General features: G+C 42.0%; 1 protein-coding gene across 3 annotated transcripts in view; it reads right to left on the reverse strand.

Moving 5' to 3' along the window:
- Window positions 1-260: 260 nt before the first annotated feature.
- Window positions 261-19859, reverse strand: part of tox2 (TOX high mobility group box family member 2) — a 114091-nt gene continuing 94492 nt past the window's right edge. For 2 of the 3 annotated variants that reach the window (XM_034585479.1, XM_034585478.1), the window contains exons 5-10: window positions 15230-15499; window positions 13567-13797; window positions 7629-7709; window positions 4303-4713; window positions 4070-4218; window positions 261-2409 (exon numbers count right to left, since the gene is read on the reverse strand). In XM_034585479.1, coding sequence (XP_034441370.1) covers window positions 2367-2409; window positions 4070-4218; window positions 4303-4713; window positions 7629-7709; window positions 13567-13797; window positions 15230-15499 — 1185 coding nt within the window. In that variant the 3' untranslated portion in view covers window positions 261-2366. The remainder of the gene's footprint in view (window positions 2410-4069; window positions 4219-4302; window positions 4714-7628; window positions 7710-13566; window positions 13798-15229; window positions 15500-19859) is intronic. The other variant, XM_034585480.1, reaches the window with a different exon arrangement.

Consider the following 19859-nt stretch of genomic DNA (forward strand, 5'->3'; position numbering starts at 1 on the left):
ATAGTTTACTGGCAATATCCACGCTGGCTGGTGTCGACTGCATCCACGGCTAATTAGGTAATGCCACCGGAGCCCCGAGCTAAATATATAGATAGGATACAAATGTGACCCTCTTCAGTGCAAATACACTGTGAGGTGCGGAGAGTTGTGGGTGTCTTTAAACCGACGATTACCACGTCTTTAAAAACCAAGTGTGATCGTCTCGTTAGAGTGAAAACTGGACAAAAAAGGTCTGCAGGGAAATCAAGAGACATAAGGCATTTTTTCACTTTTTCACTTTTTTTTATTATGCAGGTTTGAAAATTAAAGAAGCGTTGTGACACAAACAGATGCTGCTGGCAAGGAAAGAAAGGAGCAGCAACCAAAATGTAAAAAAAAATGAAAGAAATAATAATTACTGTGGTCATCATCATTATTTTTTATATATCAAACCAAAGGAAACAAAAACAATAGATTAAGAATAAAAATACACCTCCATTGTAAGAAGCAAAAGTGATCTAATTTCTTTCATAAATAAGAAAAAACCTGTCAAATGGCTGATGGGCAACTAGCGAAAGAGGAAAAAAAAAACAATATATTGATAACCATTTAAAATATTTATCGTTACTGGCTTTACAAATAAAATAACTACAATTGGCAGGTTTTTATTTTTATTTTTACACAACTTAGAATGTTATAGTTCTGTAACAACTAAAAGTGGATCGATGCTACAGAGTAAAGAGATGAGAACAGATGTCTTTGTCAGCAAAAATGCATTTCTGTTAATCACACGAGAGTTAAAAAGATGAGATCAACACAACCAAACACCGACTAGAAACTTATAAAAATCACTGTAATGTGGATGTGATGGCTCCATTCACATGTTCCATTACTTCACTTCTGTGTGTCGAGGAGACGAGAATCGACATCATGGTCAGACAAAATAAGAAGAGGGAGCGAGGGATAGAGGGAGGGAGGGGGATGGGGGGGGGGTGTTTTGAGGCAATATCTTTTTCTTTTATTTTTTTTGTTCACCTGCAACATTATATCTCATTTTATCTCCTGGCGGTTTTTTCTTTTTCTCTCTCTGCGTGTCCTTCCTCTCCATCTCTCTCACCTGGCTCTTTCCATTTAATGATCTGCAGGACACATATTGTGTATTCAGTTTTAGATTGAACTTTATTGGAAAAAAAAACACACCAGTGAGCACAGATTTAATGCAGGAACGAGAGTGTGAAATACTCCTCTGAAATCCAGCTGCACACGGCTGTTAAAATTCACCAGAAAGACTCTGAAACACTGAGACGCTCTCGTGCGCGCGGGTCCGTGCACGCGCTCAACTGCGTGCGCTATGAATGGGGTACATTCTAACGTCCACACACACACACACACGCACACGCGCATCCATACACACACACACAATGACTTACATGTAATATTAAAGAAGAGACAAATCTATCTGGACCTCCAATTCCCAATCTGATCCCATAAAAGTGATATTTACAATCACACTGTGACAGCTCAGTAGACCCGAAACAGGTCTTTAATATAAAAAAAAGATTATTTTTGTTTTGTTTCTCTTCCCCCCCACCCAAGCTTTTTTCATATTAATTTGCAGGCCCTTAAGCAAAGCTACCATAACATCGAGGCCTGTGCTGAACCTACTAGAAGTTAATATTTCTCTACAGCACAGGGCCCCAACAAAAAAACAGAAGAGGAACAATTTTTGCAAGCCAGAAATAAATAAAACAGCAACGACAACAATAACAACAACAAAAAAGGGGGTAAAAAAAATACAAAAAAAAGGAAATTAAAATGATTAAAGAAGAAGGAAGAGTCGTTTTTTTGTTTTTTTTTAATTCTTCTCATTCTAATTAAAGCTGCATGTGGCCCCTGAGGGGACTGTGAGGGTGACATAGCAGAGGAGTGCTCGGTCTGTGTCGGAGAGGGCACAGACGCACAACTCAGACAGAGGAGGGAAGGGGTGGGGGTGGAGGGGTGGAGGGGTGGGGGGCGTCGCTTCGTAAGTGCTTGGCAAATTTAAACAGCGAGAGGACTGCTAATACATTAAGTGGTACAGACAGTAGTCATCTAGTCAAAAAACTCCGGTCACAAATTCTTCTAGAAACTGAGAAATAAAATAATAATAGTTACATTGACAAATAAAGGTGGTGGTGTGTGATGGTGTCTGGGAGGGAGAATGTGTGTGTGTGTGTGTGTGTGTGTGTGTGGGAGTGTGTAATTGTATGTTAAGTGTGCACTGTGTGTGTATGTTATGTGCATCAGAGGAGGGGGGGAGAAAGGGGAGAGGGGGATGGTTGGTGTGGTGTGGGGGGGGGTGACAGTAGACTCCTCGGTGTCGTATTTGTTGACAGAGATCTTCAGTTTCAGGTGAGGTAGAGTGGCTTGTCCCTGCCTATCATGCTGCCACTGCACAGGAAGACAGAGACGGACACAGGTTAGATTCAAATGAAAAAAAGAAGAAAATGGCAGAGAAACATTTTTCTCCGACTGTTTTTATTTGCAAATTTAAAGGAAAAAGCACAGATTGTAACATGAGCGATTTGTCCATACTAACATGCCTGGAAACATGTATCACGTGACCAACCATGTAATACTGGGCATGTGCATCCCGGTGTAAACAGGAAAACATGCACGTCCCACTTGACAGGAATTATTGCTCGAATCTAAAAAGTTGTATCGTTGTAAAATACTGAATTTAACTGCACAAAGACTATTCTTCTTATCGCTGTTGTAAATACTGTTATTTTGTTGATGTTCTCAGTTACACTCAGCATCTATTGCACTTCTGTCTGTCCTGGGAGAGGGATCCTCACATGTGGCTCTCGAATATGTTTTTGACTCTGACTCTTGTTGAGGGTTTAGAACAGAGGATGTCGCACCTTGTTAAAGCCCAATGAGACACATTGTGATTTGTGAATATGGGCTTTACAAATAAAATTTGATTGATTGATCAACTTGTAACTGATTAATGATGGTGTGTTCTACACTGGTAACCGAGGCTGAGCTGGTTGTTAAGTGGTCATGTGATGGGAGCCTGGCGATTCAGCGAAGGCTACATCGTGAACCAAAACACCCAATAAACAAGCTGTGGGTCGTACGTCATCATTTCCAAACATCTCCGTTTGTGTCCGTCAAGACTGGAAACAGGTCATTTCCTAACTTTTCCGTTTTAGTGGCTTTTAAAACTCCGGAGTAGCGTCGACTCCATAGCAGAGTTTATGCGTCTTCAAATGAAAACGTGGTAACATGGATGTAGCCTCAGTCTGACCGAGCTCTGTTGATAAACCGATCATTTCCAGGTGCTTATATCTTCCGGTGCAGCAGGACGGCTCAGCCTCTGCCAAACCATTTAGTACAATAACGGTGAAAAGTCGTGTTAGGAACATCTGTTTTATTTTTTTTCCCACTGCTGCCTGACAAACACATGACAAGCTCTATTATCTCACCATTACCTCTCCAGCTGTCTCCCCTGTCTCACTGGAGCCCAGCTGACACCTCTCACTGCTTATATTGTGAAAGACGTGTGAGAGACTGACATGACAATATATGTTTCTCTCTAAAGGAGTTCCAGGAAGACAAACATATGATTGTTTCTTATGAATCTCATGAATTTAACCAGAAAATGGTGTTGTGAATTCAAAAATATAAAATATGACTTGATATTTGGGGGCTAAAACTACAGAATTGATTTCCACGAAAATGCAACATCGGAAAAGAAAGAACTCACTCAATTTTGGTGCAAATTCAGATAAAGATGCTACTCAAGGAATAGTTTTTCACTTTCTTTAACTTCTTGAGAAAGGAAATTTATACAATTTCTCAAGGAATAGTTCATTGATCTTGATAAAAAATAATATTATTATAATAACTGATTTCTATGAGCGTGTAAACTTTGATTGGACTGTTGGGCCTTGGCGGAGTTATATATATATATATATATATATATTTATAGTGCAGTAAATAAAACTTGGTTGTTCTCAGTTCATTTCTCTCCTTTCCGAGCCTGTGTGAGTTGATGGGTTGCTGTTATTGTGGAAAACAGGGGATGCAAATAAAACCCACTGACCTGCAGTGGTTGCCACACTCCCGATTGCAGTATTCACCATCCCAGTCGTGGCCCTGAGGCCCTCCAGGGCCTGGACCAGGACCAGGGGCTCCTGGAGACTGGGAACCACCAATACTCTTCTGATACTCTGACTGGAGGTGGGAGAAACCCTGGAGAAAGACAGAAAATTAAGCCCAACTCTAAGCGTCAGAGAGGTTGTGCAGCAGGAGGCGTGTCTCTGTTTGTTCCTCTACCTGCTGCCCATGAGGCGGGGAGTGAAGAGAGGCCTGCAGCCCCATCTGGTGAGGGATGATTGGCTGGGACTGGACCTGCTGCATGCGGATAGGCTGGTTGAGGAGCGAGCTCTGGTGCAGGGAGAGCTGCTGGTGGGGGTGAAGTGGGGGGCTGATCTGGAAGGAGGAAGGGGGAGAGGCACTAATGCTGGGCAGCATCTGCGATTGGCTGAGCGTCTGCGACAGGGTGTGGCGGGGGGCGTGTCCTGCATAGCTCTGCAGGTCAGTGAGAGGGAAGGCCCCGGGCCCCAGGTAGGGTGACGACGGCTGGGGGGGGTGTGGCACGCTGTACAGGGGCGGGTTGGCTGACATCATGTGTGGAGAGCCCTGGCTCGTCTGGCCACCTTTTGTCTCCACTGGGTCGTTATACGTCTACACCGGAGACAGGAGGAGGACAATGGTTAAACTCATTGTAACATTACTTTTGTCCTTTGAGGATAATATTTGTGTGCACACAGTTTTTTTAGGATCATTGAGGGATTGTTAAATTTAATTATAATTAAAGTGGATGAATTATGGGCTTGTTTTGACTTGAGTACATAATCTCATAGTGAGTATAGTTTTATGTTGTTGGTCATTAGTATTGCATATTATTGTAAAGCACAGTTCATATCACCCACCACTATAATTTAAGTATTTTTGTACCATTCTTTGACTCATTTGTAGAGTTTTCTGTTCTCCTCGTCCCCAGCTGTATATCTATATATATGTAAGTACACTGAGAGCAATGTTAAACTGGAGTTAAATTCCTTGTGTGTATTTGACTTTATCGATGTAGCCATGTCTCAAAACACAATGTTATTATAACCATGAAAAATAAGAAAGAAGTTGTAATAAAAGATAAAGAATTCAAATAATGATTGAGTTTGTATAAAGGTTGAATATTTAACTAACTGCAATTTTCATTGAGTTTTTACTGAAATGCAGATGTGTACGATTTGCGTTGTCTCTTTTTAGTTGTAAATTAGCTGTAGTTTTGCACAATCAGATATGATTTATGATGAAAATATTTCATGAGCATCACTGCATCTTTAGCATTGAATTAAAGATCGGTACGGACGGGATCACGCATGTGACAGCTGAGAGGCCTGATGGACACTGGATGATAGAACTGCCCCACAGAGCCAACTGCTGCTCCTCCTCATTCCCACAGAGACGATCCTCTCAGGGGAGGGTTTCAAAACAATATGTCACTGATGCAAAGAGAGAGGAGCAGCTGGCACTGGCAAATTCGAATACAGGGACAATCACTTCAATGAATGGCTCCTCTTCCCAAAAAATAGTGTATTTGATATGAAAATGTGGTTTTAAATGTTAGTATTTACTGTGCTGCACATGCTGAGCACTAAACATCGGTTTAGTCATTGTCCCATGGTCACTGCTGTTTTTATTGTCATTTTTTATTCTACAGAAAGACCTGTTGATGCCGCACATAGACAGACACACACACACACACATTTATTTTGCAGCTCTCTGTCTGTCCCCTGCTCTTTCATGAGATGTGTGTGTGTGTCTGTGTGTGTGTGTGAAATACATCCAGTGTTTCTCATTAACTGTCAGACTGGCTGAGGTGATCTGTGACGGTCTGCTGTTTAGTAATGGCTCACATCCATCCCTCCGAACCCCCGAAATAATCAATGGAACAGGATGGAGGGATGGATAAAGCTGAGGGACACACACTTTTGCCGGGTCAAGTGGAAAATGAAATACTAAAGAAATGGTCGGTAGGCAGAGGGGGCGACATATTGAGATAAAAGGACTTCCTATTTGTCAGAGGAACTGTATGAGCAACATACATGTTTGTTTGAAGACAGTTTACTGAATCTGTGGGATTTAAAACTTTTTTCCAAAAATCACATTATGCGCTATTCTTTGTAATCAAATGAGGACGAGAAGAGCCATGACATACAGCGATCGCACTTTCGTTTTTTCCCCCTACATCTGTAACACAAACTGACATGCGTCACAAAACAAAAAGGCAACAGGTGCACGGCGAGGATGTGAATCCTTCAAATGATGCTCCAATTACCTCTAATTCCACCCACCCCAATTCACTTTGAAAAGACTCCTTTATTGGTAATTGAAAGAGCGAGAGAGAGAGAGAGAGAGAGAGAGTCATGGTGAATCATGGGATTCAGGCCTGCATTCGGATTGGTTTGTACTGAATGAGTGGAGCTGGGTGGGGGGAGGGGGGGATGGTGCAGGTTTATTTTTGTGTAAGTTTTATTTGACTGGCAATCTACCAACATATAGTATCAATCAAGTCTCTGTATAGGAGCTCTGACGTGAATGTGTAATTGCACCGGCAAAGACAAGAGATGAGAATGGTCTTTTCAGTTGTAAAGTACGCCTCAGTGAAGAGGCTGATGAATTAACTATTCATGCCTTAATCAAGGTGCTTGTTTTTGGCCCATGAGCAGGAGAGGAAGTGTGGCGCCGTGCCGGGGGGGGGGGGGGAGGAAGGAGGAACGGCGAGAGGGGAGGAGCTTGGTATATGCTAATGCAATTTAGAGCTGTGTTTTAGAAAACAATGCAGGAAACTTAGAAATGAAACGCAGCGATTGAACAGAAACACCAGAGCTCTCTGTGGAAAAAAAAACCCTCGCAGATGTAAGGAGAAGTGTTGTTGGGGCATTTCATATTAGCGCCTGAAGTAAAATAAGACCTTTCACGATGTGGATGAGGCTCTTACACAAGCTGATAGAAATGCATTAATGTGCTCAACTGGAGCAAACCTGCTGCAAAGAGGGAGCAGTGGGTGTGAGTAAACCTCAGCCAACACATTAGAGGCCCATCAGGGAGGACAGACACACCAGGAGGACAGCAAATGATAGGTAATGTCCACTTCTGCTCTTACACCATGTGCACACTGTTGAGCACGCACACGCACACATACACACACACACACACACACACACACACACACACACACACACACACACACACACACACACACACACACACACACACACACACACAGACTGTACTGTTAATTTTTATTTCTCCCCAGGTTGCAAATCGGGTGTGTTTGTGGCCTAATTTTCACTGTTCTCCTCTGAGCACACACACCCACTCACAGACACACACCCACACATGCACACCCACACACACAAACACACACACATGCACACACCCACACACATGCACTCGCAAACATACAAACCTCTCTCCGTGCAGCAAGTGGACCCTTTTCACGGAATAAGAGTGAGAGGAATTCTCTGTCTAATTTATCATCCCTTATATCGCCGCTGACCCATGTATATCAAAGACATGACCCCCGCAGTTACCTTGGAAACCAGACTGGCTCTGTAGGCGGCCAGGGCTTTCAGGTACTCCTTCTTTGCAGCCTCTGTTTTCCTCTTGTAGTTCTGCAGGAGAAAACACAACAACAACAACGATTGATTACAAGGTGATGCCAAAGGCTAAAATGACCCTGTGGTCGGCGCTGACTGATGTGGATGAGATTTTGGGAGTCATGGTGTGATTGTGTGACCGGACAGGGTCCCCGGCGATGAAAGACATATCGAATGCATTCATTGCGCCGTTATCAAGTCAAGGAGCTTTGACCATCTGCATGACGCTGCTGCATCCGAATCTTTTATTGCCTCCCAAAAATGTCCCGAACGAAATGCCAGGAAAGCTTGTGCACAATAACCGAAAATGGAGTTTGAAGTGTTATGGAGCCAAATGAGGAGAGAAAACCTGTTTGTCATTTCGTGGACTGCTTTTCACTCTGTTGCTCGTCTCTTAATCAGAGCCGATGTCCCAGCAAATCATTCAGACGAGGAAGAAAGAAAGAAAAAAAATGAAAGATATAAAAAGAATTCAAAACAGCATCGGCAAAGCGGGAATCTGAAGCCTTCTGAACGAACCTCAAATGATGCGTTAAGACGGGGAATTGGAGTTAATGTCATCACATGTCACTTACGGGGCTCTTTATGGATGCCATTGCCTTTTTGATGCAGGGAAAACAAGTCGCAGAAAGTCCACTCTTAAATCGATGAGGAAGACTCAGATCTCAGCTCCTCTCTGGAGCATTTTAATATGAAGGAGAGAGAGTGTGTGTGTGTGTGTGTGTGTGTGTGTGTGTGTGTGTGTGTGTGTGTGTGTGTGTGTGTGTGTGTGTGTGTGTGTGTGTGTGTGTGTGTGTGTGTGTGTGTGAGAGTGATTGCAGTGGGTAATTACTGATCCTCAGTGAGAGACAGTCTGTGGTTCCCATGGACGGGGTCATTTCTTTCAAAGAGGTGGGGTAGAATAACCATTAAGCATTCATGCGTTGCTGAATGCACACAGGCCGGCAGCCGCTAACACATGCAGTCAATAAACAAACAGACGTACACACAACAAACAGACCAGGATGAAGATGGATATACAAGCTCAAATAGTTGATGTCCCCTCACTCATCCCTATTTACATCATCATCATTGTTATTTCCTTTCCAGGACACAGGCCACATATTTTAGAAGACTTGAATTCAGCCGCCTATAAAATGTTTCCAGGAAATACCTATTAGGGAAGGAATTATTATAAAACAAAAAAAAAACAACACACAACAGAAGTGACGACCTTACCGCTCACCCCTTAAATATTGATAGAGCCGTGGCTGCCTCTTTAATGAACCCCGAACTACTTCAATTTCAAATTAATTTAACACAGCTAATGAGTCGCGCAACGACGGATACTTTTAAATAAATTACCATGCCTAAGGATGTCTAATTATTCCAAAGTGAGTGGATTCATTAGCAATTGAAGCCGTCATGAGGCTGCAGGTCAGTATGAATTAAAAATAACAAAGCTGCGAGGGGAGAGCATATGCCTCCATCGTAATCCTGACACAGAGGTGTCCCGCCTGAATTAGCCCCTAATTGTACCTTAATGAAATGTTCTTGTTTGATAACCAGTTAATTACAGGAGACAATAACGCCGCACCCCGCCGACACTGAAGGGAGTGATTACCCCGACGACCGAAAAGACCGCGCAACTGGTGAGACGGGTAGGAGGAGAGGAAACACACGGGAAGTGTGGAGGGGAGAGGACAAAAGGGGAAGAAAGGAAACGAGTGGAAAAGGGAATGAAACCAGAGTCAGGAAAGAACAGGAGGGAGAGAGAGAAAGGGGAGGAGAATAAAAGACAGGAATGGACATTGAGAGAAAAGAGGGGGGAAAGACAAGAGTGACAGGGAAGGGAGAAAAGGAGAGATGAGAGGAAAGAGGAAGAGAACAGAGGTAGGGGGAGGAAGAGAGGATGCAAATATGTGAAATGAAAAAGAGGAGAGGAAAGGAGAGAAAAGGGAGGAAAAGGAGGCAACAATTTCAAAATAAAAAGAAGAAAACACCAATATTTGTATGTAAAAGGGAGACAAAGCAGCACAAAACAGTAAATACAGACAGCGAGGTCCCGTTGAACAGAAACTAAAACAGTGAGCAGTTTAATATCAAAGCGCGCCGTTTACACAAAGTGACGGCGTTCGTTTACTTCTATCTCTGACCTCTCGCTGATACACAGCAGACTCAATTAAAGCTGAGGTCTCTCCTCCCTCCTCCCCAAGTCCACGATCATTGTTTCTTACTACTCTCATAAGACTAACAGAGAATTGATCTTAATCTTAAATAACAAAAACAAGAAAAATGTTCTTTTGTGTTTCTGGGGCAGCTTTAACATGTCGTCACCTTGAGGAATAACACAGCCCAAATAATGCATTGATCTCGCAACAATAAAGCAAAGGCCTTTGGGGAATTAATATAAAGACGCCGTATAGCGCGAAAGCTACGAGAACGTCTTAATAACAAAAAGGAAATATGAACATTAACATGAATAAAAAAATCCTGTGTTCTGCGGAACACACGGACGACACCGGAGAATACGCAACGGCACACAGACAGAGGGGGGGGGGGGGGAACGCACAACAAAAAGAATCGCAGAAAGAACTCCAGTCACAACAATGAGGCGTCTGAACAGATCGTGTCTTAAATAAAATACAGCGATAAAACATTTTGCCTTCAGTGCATTTTTTTTTTTTGTGAGTTCAGCTGCACGGTGTGTTTGAAGAGTGTACTGCAGGTAATTGGAAACAGGGGCCAGGTCCTAGTTAAAACAAAGCTGTGTATAGGGGAAGGGTTGTGTTTACATTCTGGTGCTCCTGCATGGCTCCAGAGGGTCTGACTGGGATTCTGCACAACGCACCTCAGAGATCCTATAGGGATGACGTGATGGCCAGCGTTGGGGAAAAAAGAAAAGGAATAACAGCCACGACCAGAGCTGGGGGGGGGAGATGTTAAAAGCTTTACGTAGAAATTGTTTAAGAAGTGAAACCTTGTCATGGAAAGTTTTGTCTGTCTGTGTGTATGTGGAACGCAAATCTCTCAAAAACCGTTCAACTTATCGGCTTCATGCTCATATCGGTCCAGGAGAGTGCAGTGTTGAAGTTTGGTGCGATTTGGACTCATGATACGTTCAATATTAATAAACTTTGAGCAAACAGGCGACCAGCGCTCTGTAGCCGTCAGTGGGGGCGGGGCAGTGTGGCTTCAGTCAGTGGACCGAGGTCAACATGTCTTCTTCTACGACTTCACTTAAACTACAGCAGCGATCTGCACCTGGGTCAAACCACCGGTCAAATCGTCACCTTATCAATTTGATGATTTGATTATTTTTATTTCATCACATCGGACTGAGAAACAGATTCACAGGTGCTGATCACATCCTGTTATCAAGTCTACAAAGTAAGAGCACGTAAGTTAACGTTTGTGTTGTTGCTGCAATGCTTTATATTATGCTAAATTACTGAGCTTTTATTTTGAAAAGTTGTGAACTTGGGTCTGAAGATTGTAGACAAAATAACTACAGCCACACATGTGGACAATAACGAAGCAAATTCTGTTTTACTTTATGAAAAACATTGACTATAAATTCTTCAGTGCAAATAAACCAGGTAGGATGAGCACAACGTTTTCTAATTTTGCATCATGTTTATAAAAAGCTCTGCAGACGACGAGCTATTAGTCTATTACCAGACTAATATTAAACAAAAGAAACAAACTGAAATGTTTCATGAGAATTTAAACGCTACGGCTACATTGGATCCACTCTGTAAATACACAGTTATCAAGTTTATCCATGTTGTGCAGGAGTAAGTGACAGCTAGTCACTGACTGAATAATTAGAACAATTACAGCGTTATTGCCCAGACAGGGAGGTACATTTCATTCCATAATGACATCATTACCTCAAGTTAATTATCTGCCGTGTGAGGTGACACGTTTGATTAAACACATGAGTGCACAAACAAATCAAAAAATTAACCGCGGAACGCTGCGACAAATAGACAAATTTGTAATGGCGGAGCTGCCCTGTTCTCAGTTTCCTTCTCCGATCGCAGGTAAAACTGTGAAGGACGAATGCATTTAGGAGAAGAGAGAGAGAGAGAGAGAGAGAGAGAGAGAGAGAGAGAGAGAGAGAGAGAGAGAGAGAGAGAGAGAGAGAGAGAGAGAGAGAGAGAGCACTGCTTCTCTGGCGCAAAATCTAAGTTGAAAAAGACGCCGGGACACGAAGGGTTAAGAAGCACAAACAATAACATTTCAGGAGCAGATGTCCTTGAGGCGAAACCAAGGACAAGGCAATTGCTAATCTTGTATTCCCAGCATGATCAAATCACCAGGCAACAGATATAAATAAAAGGACAGGAAATGAGGAATTCACATTCAAGGGTGTCAGTGGCGAAATGAAGATTCATGGTGAAGAGCCCCGGTGAAGGCGGCAAAAAATTAACTGCAAATAAAAGGGACAGACGGCCTCCAAAGTCCGGCGTATAAAGTAGGTTTGCTGGGAGAAAAACACACACACACACACACACACACACACACACACACACACACACACACACACACACACACACATGGATGGGGTCTCGTCGACGGTGGCTGGGGCTGAGGAGAATGGGCTGCACTTTGTCATGGAGACAGGTGCTTTTATTTGACACCCAATAGGCTGCGGCCCGACTGGATATTCTAAAAATATGAGTCTGCGCATGATCACCAGACTGTCTCATTTTCCATTCATTTCACACCAGCACAAACACACAGCAGCCTCTTTGACTTTGCCTGTTGGCGTGCGACGCCGAAATGAAACAGATGATGTGCTTGTTTTGAGCTGCGGTGAAAGTTGCTGCGGCTCCACAGACACGGGTCAAACTTCGGTAGAAATCAAATTGACTCCTGATAATATGCTGTCAAATAAATCTACAGCTGATGTAATGTCACGTCTTTCAGTAAATTACTTCTGCTGCATTTACACAGGCCAGACGACTGATCCTGAACCGTTTTGTTCTGTGGAAAAAATGCATTTAGAGCTGAGATGATAAACAACTAACCCATTAAGACCAGATGAGACATACAGCTTTAAGATCAGGTGCAACGTTTACATGTTTCTCCATTTAGAGCCAGATGAGATGCCTACGATCATTGTTCTCAAGACATTGTGATTCGCCGAAAAATGTGCGAAAAAAGAAAAAATGCATTATGGGAAATGTAGTTTGTTAGGGGTCTTAGCCTGCAACAAAGTTTTTAAAGGAGCATTTCAGACAATGGCTGACGATCTAGCGAGGGGAGCAATGTTGAAGCAGATAGAAGATTAAGACCGAGACAATGTTCCTGCTGACCAGGGATATGTTTGAGAAGGAGGACGATGGGGAACATCTCAGAAACATTGCCAGGCTTATTGGGTTTTTATATAACTTTCGTTGAGTTTAGGGAAATGGCAAAGATTTACAATGAAAGCCAAATATTAAAGCTATCATTTAAAAATATTTTTATTTCATGTTTATCTGCTTCAGAGTTTTTGCACAAGTCGTTTTAAATGCTTCAGTTTTAGAGTTTTTTTTTTATTCTGCGCTTTAGGTCTTAATAGGTTTTTGGTCAGTCAATCAAAGAAAATGGATCTAAATGTGTTTTAATAACTGAATAAACCTTTTAGTACCATATTCAAGCAAAAATACCAAATGTCTCCTAATTGCATCTTCTGAAATGGGACGATTCAATCTTGCTCTTTGTCATATATGATAATAAACTGAAAATACTATTTTTCAGCGGATCCACTGATGATGAAAATAATTTGTCCATGTCGTAAATGCATTCAAACAAAATTTCAAGGACGTCTCTATTCCTGGAATAGATCTGCTACATGAATCTCTTTTACTGGCGATTACAGGACGATAAAAGACGAACGTACCTGTTTCTGCTCCTCTCCCAGTCCGTCCCACATGGAGGCGACTATCTTGGATACATCGCCGAAGGTGGCGTTGGGATTCTGTCCTTTAATGGCTGCCTGGGTGTCCCTGAAGAACAAAGCGTAGGCTGACACAGGCTTGGTGGGCTCATTGGGATCCTTCTTCTTCTTCTTTTTTTGGGGCTTGGGTTTGGGCTTCATCATCTCTGAAGATGGCCGCTTCTCGCCTGTGATCTGGAAGACAAACGCAAAACAGCTTATTGTCACATGGAGCAACAAGGTCGAACAATTCATCTGCCTTTGGAATGAATAATTGCGTCTCTGATGGATGCTTATAACACGGGGTCTGGGTGAAGCATGTAAACTTCATTAAATCCATAATTCAATCTCCCTGCTCAATAGCTGTGTAGTCAGCGTTTGAATATTGCAGTGATGTTTCACTGACAGTCACACTCGGTGACAACAGTTTTTCTTTTCTGCCTCTACTTTGTCAAAAAATAACATCGGTTATAGTTGAATTTACCAAACCCCTTTCAAATCTTTATTTTTCAGTTGTTCAGCAAGTCATAAATTCTGACTCTTCATGCAAAGGGGTGAAAGGAATTTTAAATCGCCTGCTGTATCTGCCCGGGCTTTGATGTGGTCTCCGAATGAATTGGAGAGAGCAAATGGAATTACTTACTGATAGGAGCGATGGTAATCATTTTTATTCACATGCACAGTGAGACGCACGGCAGAGACGTACAGGCTGGAAAATATATTTTTTAAAGTACAGGATCCCCCCCCGCCCTTCTTGTTAAAGTGTATCACTGCGACCTATCATTTAAATACACAGATGAATATGAAACACTGCGGACGTGGCAGATTAAATTACACACTCATTCACACTCGCCCTGATAGAAATGAAGCAAATCCACCGAGACATCGGTTGTTGGGCAATTTATGAGAACACTTTTCCAGATTTACATAAAGCAAATGAAAGTAAACACGTATCGTTCTCTTCCAATTTAAATGAATGGGTGATTTAAATGAAGCAGTGGTAGGTTACAAACCAGGCTGTGGATAACAAAATTCCACAGGACTGCCAACGCCTTGCATCTGCGTTGATGATCAAACTATTAAAATATGTAAAAATGTACATTTCCGACAAATGCATCATGGGAAAGTATGTCATGTCCTCTCATGTGTGTGCAACTATAGTTATTCATTATATATAATATATACTGTAGTTTGCCAACTAACTTAGAAACATGCATTAGGCTTTGAACACATCACATGTGTAATTGGAAATTAAATCGGTCTGACAGAGAAATTAACTTGCACAAAAAGAAAAGTGTGAATTTCTGACTCCTAAATTTTGCTTTTGAATTAAATGTGCTGCTCAGAATAAAGAAAAAAGTAATAAAATTCAATGAAATCATCAACTTAAGGTCTCAAAGCAATTTTCTTTTCAAATATGACATTGCGCCACAACATTACTTTAACATATTAACGTTCTAACCACCAGCTCCTGCAGAACTCTCCTAAGGAGTCTGAGTTTTCCAGGGAACCATATAAAAGAAGCACCAGTACACCTGCAGTTAACATGCAAACCATATCAGAAAAGCCCGGCCGAGGCCGCGCCTGCGACCCCACAACTACAAGCCACACGCTATATCATCAGTACCTTCACATGAGGATCAGTCTCCTCTTCCTGATTGGAGCTCGAGGGGGAGGGTGTGGCCGATTTACTTCCGGGAGGTGAGGGGGAGCCGTGAGGCAGCGCACTGCGGCTGACCTGAGAGTTCAGCTGGGACAGTGCTCTCATGGGGTTGGACAGTATCGGAGGTGAGCTGTTTATCAGGGGGTGGTTATGGGCAGGGTTGTAATGAGCGCCGCCCGGGTGCTGGTGACGGTGTTGCTGTTGGTGGTGGTGGTGCAAAGCCATCTCCTGCATCTGGGGTGAGAGAAGAACACCAGCTTTACTATCTTCTCCTCCGCTCAAAAAAAAACCTTTGCCAATTAGCCAAATATGCAGTTATTTGAAAGTGGAGATGACATTATTAAATTTGACAAAAAGGTGTAAAGCTAATAAAAAACATCTTACAAAAAATGAGATGAGTTGCAAAGAGGGAAATATGTCTGCTAGAAACCAGACAGACCAAAAAAATCAAGGCCGGTGGTTAGAAAACTTCTCTTTCCTCTCGGCACTGTCTTCTCTTCAGACAGTAACAAACACTATATAAGCAGCTTGTGCCAGAGTTTATCAGTTTGGTACCTGAGTTCAGCACTGACCTTGGAAGTGGAAGAAAAATGGCTATAAAAAAGTAAAAATAAGAAGATACAACATCTCGGGTGAAGCCGACAAACACATCTCACTGCAACTTCACTTTAGACACACAACAACTTGCAGTGTTTGCTCCCTAAATGCTGAGATCCTCTAGAGAACGTAGCGTTTTCTAAAGTCTTGCTTGGGTTTTGTTGCGAGACACAGGCTACATCCATACTGCGAGATTTTTGTTTAAGAACGATCTCTGTCCACATGAGTGTTTTGGCTCCATATCAGTTTTATCAGCGTCGATACTAACACGCCTGAAAACACGTATCACACGACCAATCACGTACACTGGGCATATGCGTGCCGATGTAAACAGGAAGGAATGCGCATCCGGCTGGTCACAGGATTTATGGCAGATTGTTCAAATAATGGCTTTACAACATTGATTAGAAGCAACAGTTTATAGCATAATGGAAAGGTGGGTCAATGTTTAAAGTATTTATACATAATAAAATGTCTGATAGAGATGAATGGAGCAGCAGTGACATTTGAAATGGAGGAGTTATTGACATTACTGGTAGAGTATGTGAGTAGGCATACTGTATATCACGCATTCTTGTTGTAATCGTAGTCCACGATCACGATCATGATCCACCATCACATTGAAACATCATTGTTTCCAAACATCTCAGTTTCTGCTCATCCAAACTAAAACACAGCCCTGGAGTTTTCAAACTAAAATGGGGCCAGAAACGTTTCTGCTCAGGAAGATTCCTAACTGAGTGAAATGACCTGGAAGTATCGAAGTGGCAGACGTGATGAGAGCTGGTCCAAATTCTCCAAATGCTGACGAAAGGTGCGTCAGTGCTTCATGTCTCATTTTCCTTTAGCATATGATATTTGACTTGACAATCCTTTATAAAAGGAGACGCTGCAGAACTACAGTTCCTTTTGGCAGCAACACTTACACTGATGCTTCATGGCAGAGACACGTCAATGTAAAAATAACACACATTTGTTGCTTATTTGAGAATTCATCTTCAAGTCGCTGCCAAATTGCACACTAGAATAAGTTAAATCATTTATTGAGGAGCTATAAGTCACGTTTCTATATTGACAATACATGACTGCACTTTTTTTACCTATAAAAAAATCTACTTACAGTTCTATCCTCTTTTTTTGTTCATTAGATTTTTTCTTCAGCTTCCGTATGAGACTTCAGGGAAACGTTATCTCTAGACAACTCTTGCATTTAACACAGAGGCTCATCACCACTTAACTAAAATGATACATTTTCAATGAAGCTGACTCTCACAGCAGAAGGTACAATCCGTAACGTCTATTGATTTCTTCTAAAAGTGGGAGAAAAACATCAGCTCCTGCTTCTGAAAATGAATTTTTGTTTAGAGGCCTGAAGGAATCTGCAGCACCTGATAGAGCAATCATTGAATCCATGGTATTGATTGGGAACCCTATCAACCCCTTTGCAGATATATTATTCTCGCCATGTGCGAAGGAGAGAAATTGGAATTTACCGCCATGTTAAAAAGCACAGAAACCAAACTGATGCTCGCAGATGGAGACTGACCCTCGCACAGAGAACATCCTTCAGACTGATTACAGAATCCCACTCTCGCCGCTTTTAGCAGCCGCATAAGATCTTCAATAATAACCACATCAAAAGCTTTTCTTCAAGATTCATCAGGATACAACATGAGCGCAGACCAAAGGATGCTTTTAATGCCGGCATAAATGGGAATGTTTGGCAATTTACGGATCAGAAAGTGATGAACTAGCATTTGTTAGCTCTTTTAAACATTTATGAGTTAAATAATACATTACACATTAGTGCCTCGCAAAAAAAAAAATTTTGAAAGGGCCCGAGCATATGAGGTCTTGATAAACACAAGTAGAGGTTCAGAGATGAAGGCTCAGCTCTCTAATCATAATTGGTCCCAGTAGATTCCTAGAATAAAAATGCACAACAAAGTAATGTTGTACGAGGCTCTGGCCTGCTTTGAAAACTCATAATATTCACGCGACATTATATTCTGTGCCTCAGCAGCTGCTCACAAAAGCCTGCCATGAACAAAGGCATTCCTTTTTGCATTTCAAATAACCACGCTGTAACCTCCCCCCATCCACGGCAATCTCCAACCTCCAATCAAAATTCAAAACACCATCACTGTACTTCTTAAAACCTGAGGAAACAGCTCCAGCAGAAAACCAGTGGTAAAGACGGCAAAAAATATATATAAGAGAGGAGAGAAAAAACGAAAAGGGAAAAGAGAAAAAAAAAAAGAGAAATCCATTAATTTTCCATTTTCCATGGACTTGCTCTTTAAGGGCCCTCTCCTCACAAACCAAGAAGCATTGAAAAAGCAATTAATCAAACATGAATGGCCTATCATAGATATAGCCGGCGCATTTCCATAGCAACAGCCTCCAGGCAAAATCGTCACCTTTTAATCTGAGCCACAACATGTTTAATATAAACAAGAGGGAGACATGCACAGAAGCCGAGTTCATCAGGCGGAAGGTGCCACGCCACCATTGCATCGTGGGTACTGGGTTGTCGGGGGATAACAGGGATAACAAAAGCCTTAAATTATTTAAGCTCCTATTACTAATTGATTTGAGACGTATATTGTCGCCTATATATCGTTTATAGCAATTCATCTTGCAGGAAGAAAATGCAGACGGAGATGAGGATAGTGAGGGGCAAACATTTTTTTTGCAGGATTGTTGATTTGTTTTGCATCTTTTGGTATTTTTCTGCTCTTATTTATGTTCATATTTCATAGCATCATTAGAGTTTTCTGTCCCAACTAACAAAGAGGTTAGTTTTCAGTAAGTATAATATAGATCTCAACCTAAACTTAGATTTATTCAAGTCAATATTTAACTTATATTAACAATAAACTATTGTTACATTTATGGTATGAGTCAAAAGCTGAAAGTGTTGCATTAACTAACTATTGTAAAAAGACACATAAACGCAAGCACAAAGAAATTGAATCGTTTGGAAATATCAATTATCTTTTCTCACTTACTACAAGCAGCTATATATAAAGCATAACACCCAAACAACTAGTGCTCATTACTCATAACCTCCTATTGTGATAATTTATTCTAATTTTCATTCAAAGGTCCCTTTTTTAGAGAAACATTTCCCAGAGTGCATTGAGTTGTTGCGTTCACCTGAGAGCGACAGAGGGAGCAGGAAGTTATCACCGAGCGCCATCAGGCCCTGATCTAAATAAAGCGAGAGCGACAGACTGCTGAACAAATATTATGAAATGATGTGACAAAGGTTGCTGGTTGCCATAGGTACAGTATGCTAATGCCTAATGGTATCATCCAACGGGCTGGTCAAGGGGGGGGCGGGTGGAGGGGCCTGGTCCCTGCTCTCTGTCTGTAGTCACTCACACTGGAGACAATTTCCTGGTACAGCTACAGACCAAAAGCTACCAACATGAGCAATGTAGTGGCCTTAACTTAAATATTTAGATTATTCCTAAAGTTTGGATTCTGAGATCTCGTGGGGAATCGTCCTTCTTGTGCTTAAACCTGCAGCAATTTAGCTGTTTGGTTGTAAAGTCCCGGGAGAGTCAGGTCCCTGAGGAGAAGTAAAAAGAGGAGAGGAATGGAGAGAGCGAAAAGAAAAAAAAGAAAAAGAAATAAAAAATATATATATATCCCACTTGACCTTCGTACCAAAATTCATCTCCAAAGTTAGCGAGGGGACAGTAAGATATTGCTTTTTGGTGATGAGCAGCCGGGCGCACCTAAACTGTGATGTAAAGCCAGGAAACTCGGTGTGAACGTGTTCCACTGCCGCCGTTACGCCTGTCGTGTTTGTATTCACATCTTGTACATCATAGTCAAATGGGAGTCAAATAACAAAGGCTTTCCAATTATGTGTAGCACATTGTGCGCGAGATGGAATATCACAAAGCCATTGTTCCCCTGCTCCTGCTGACCTTACCTTTGAAATGGTTTCACGGCCGCTCCAATTGCCTGCACCATTTGATTTAGC

This window comes from Hippoglossus hippoglossus, chromosome 5 (assembly GCF_009819705.1).
Source record: "Hippoglossus hippoglossus isolate fHipHip1 chromosome 5, fHipHip1.pri, whole genome shotgun sequence".
Lineage (NCBI taxonomy): Eukaryota > Metazoa > Chordata > Actinopteri > Pleuronectiformes > Pleuronectidae > Hippoglossus > Hippoglossus hippoglossus.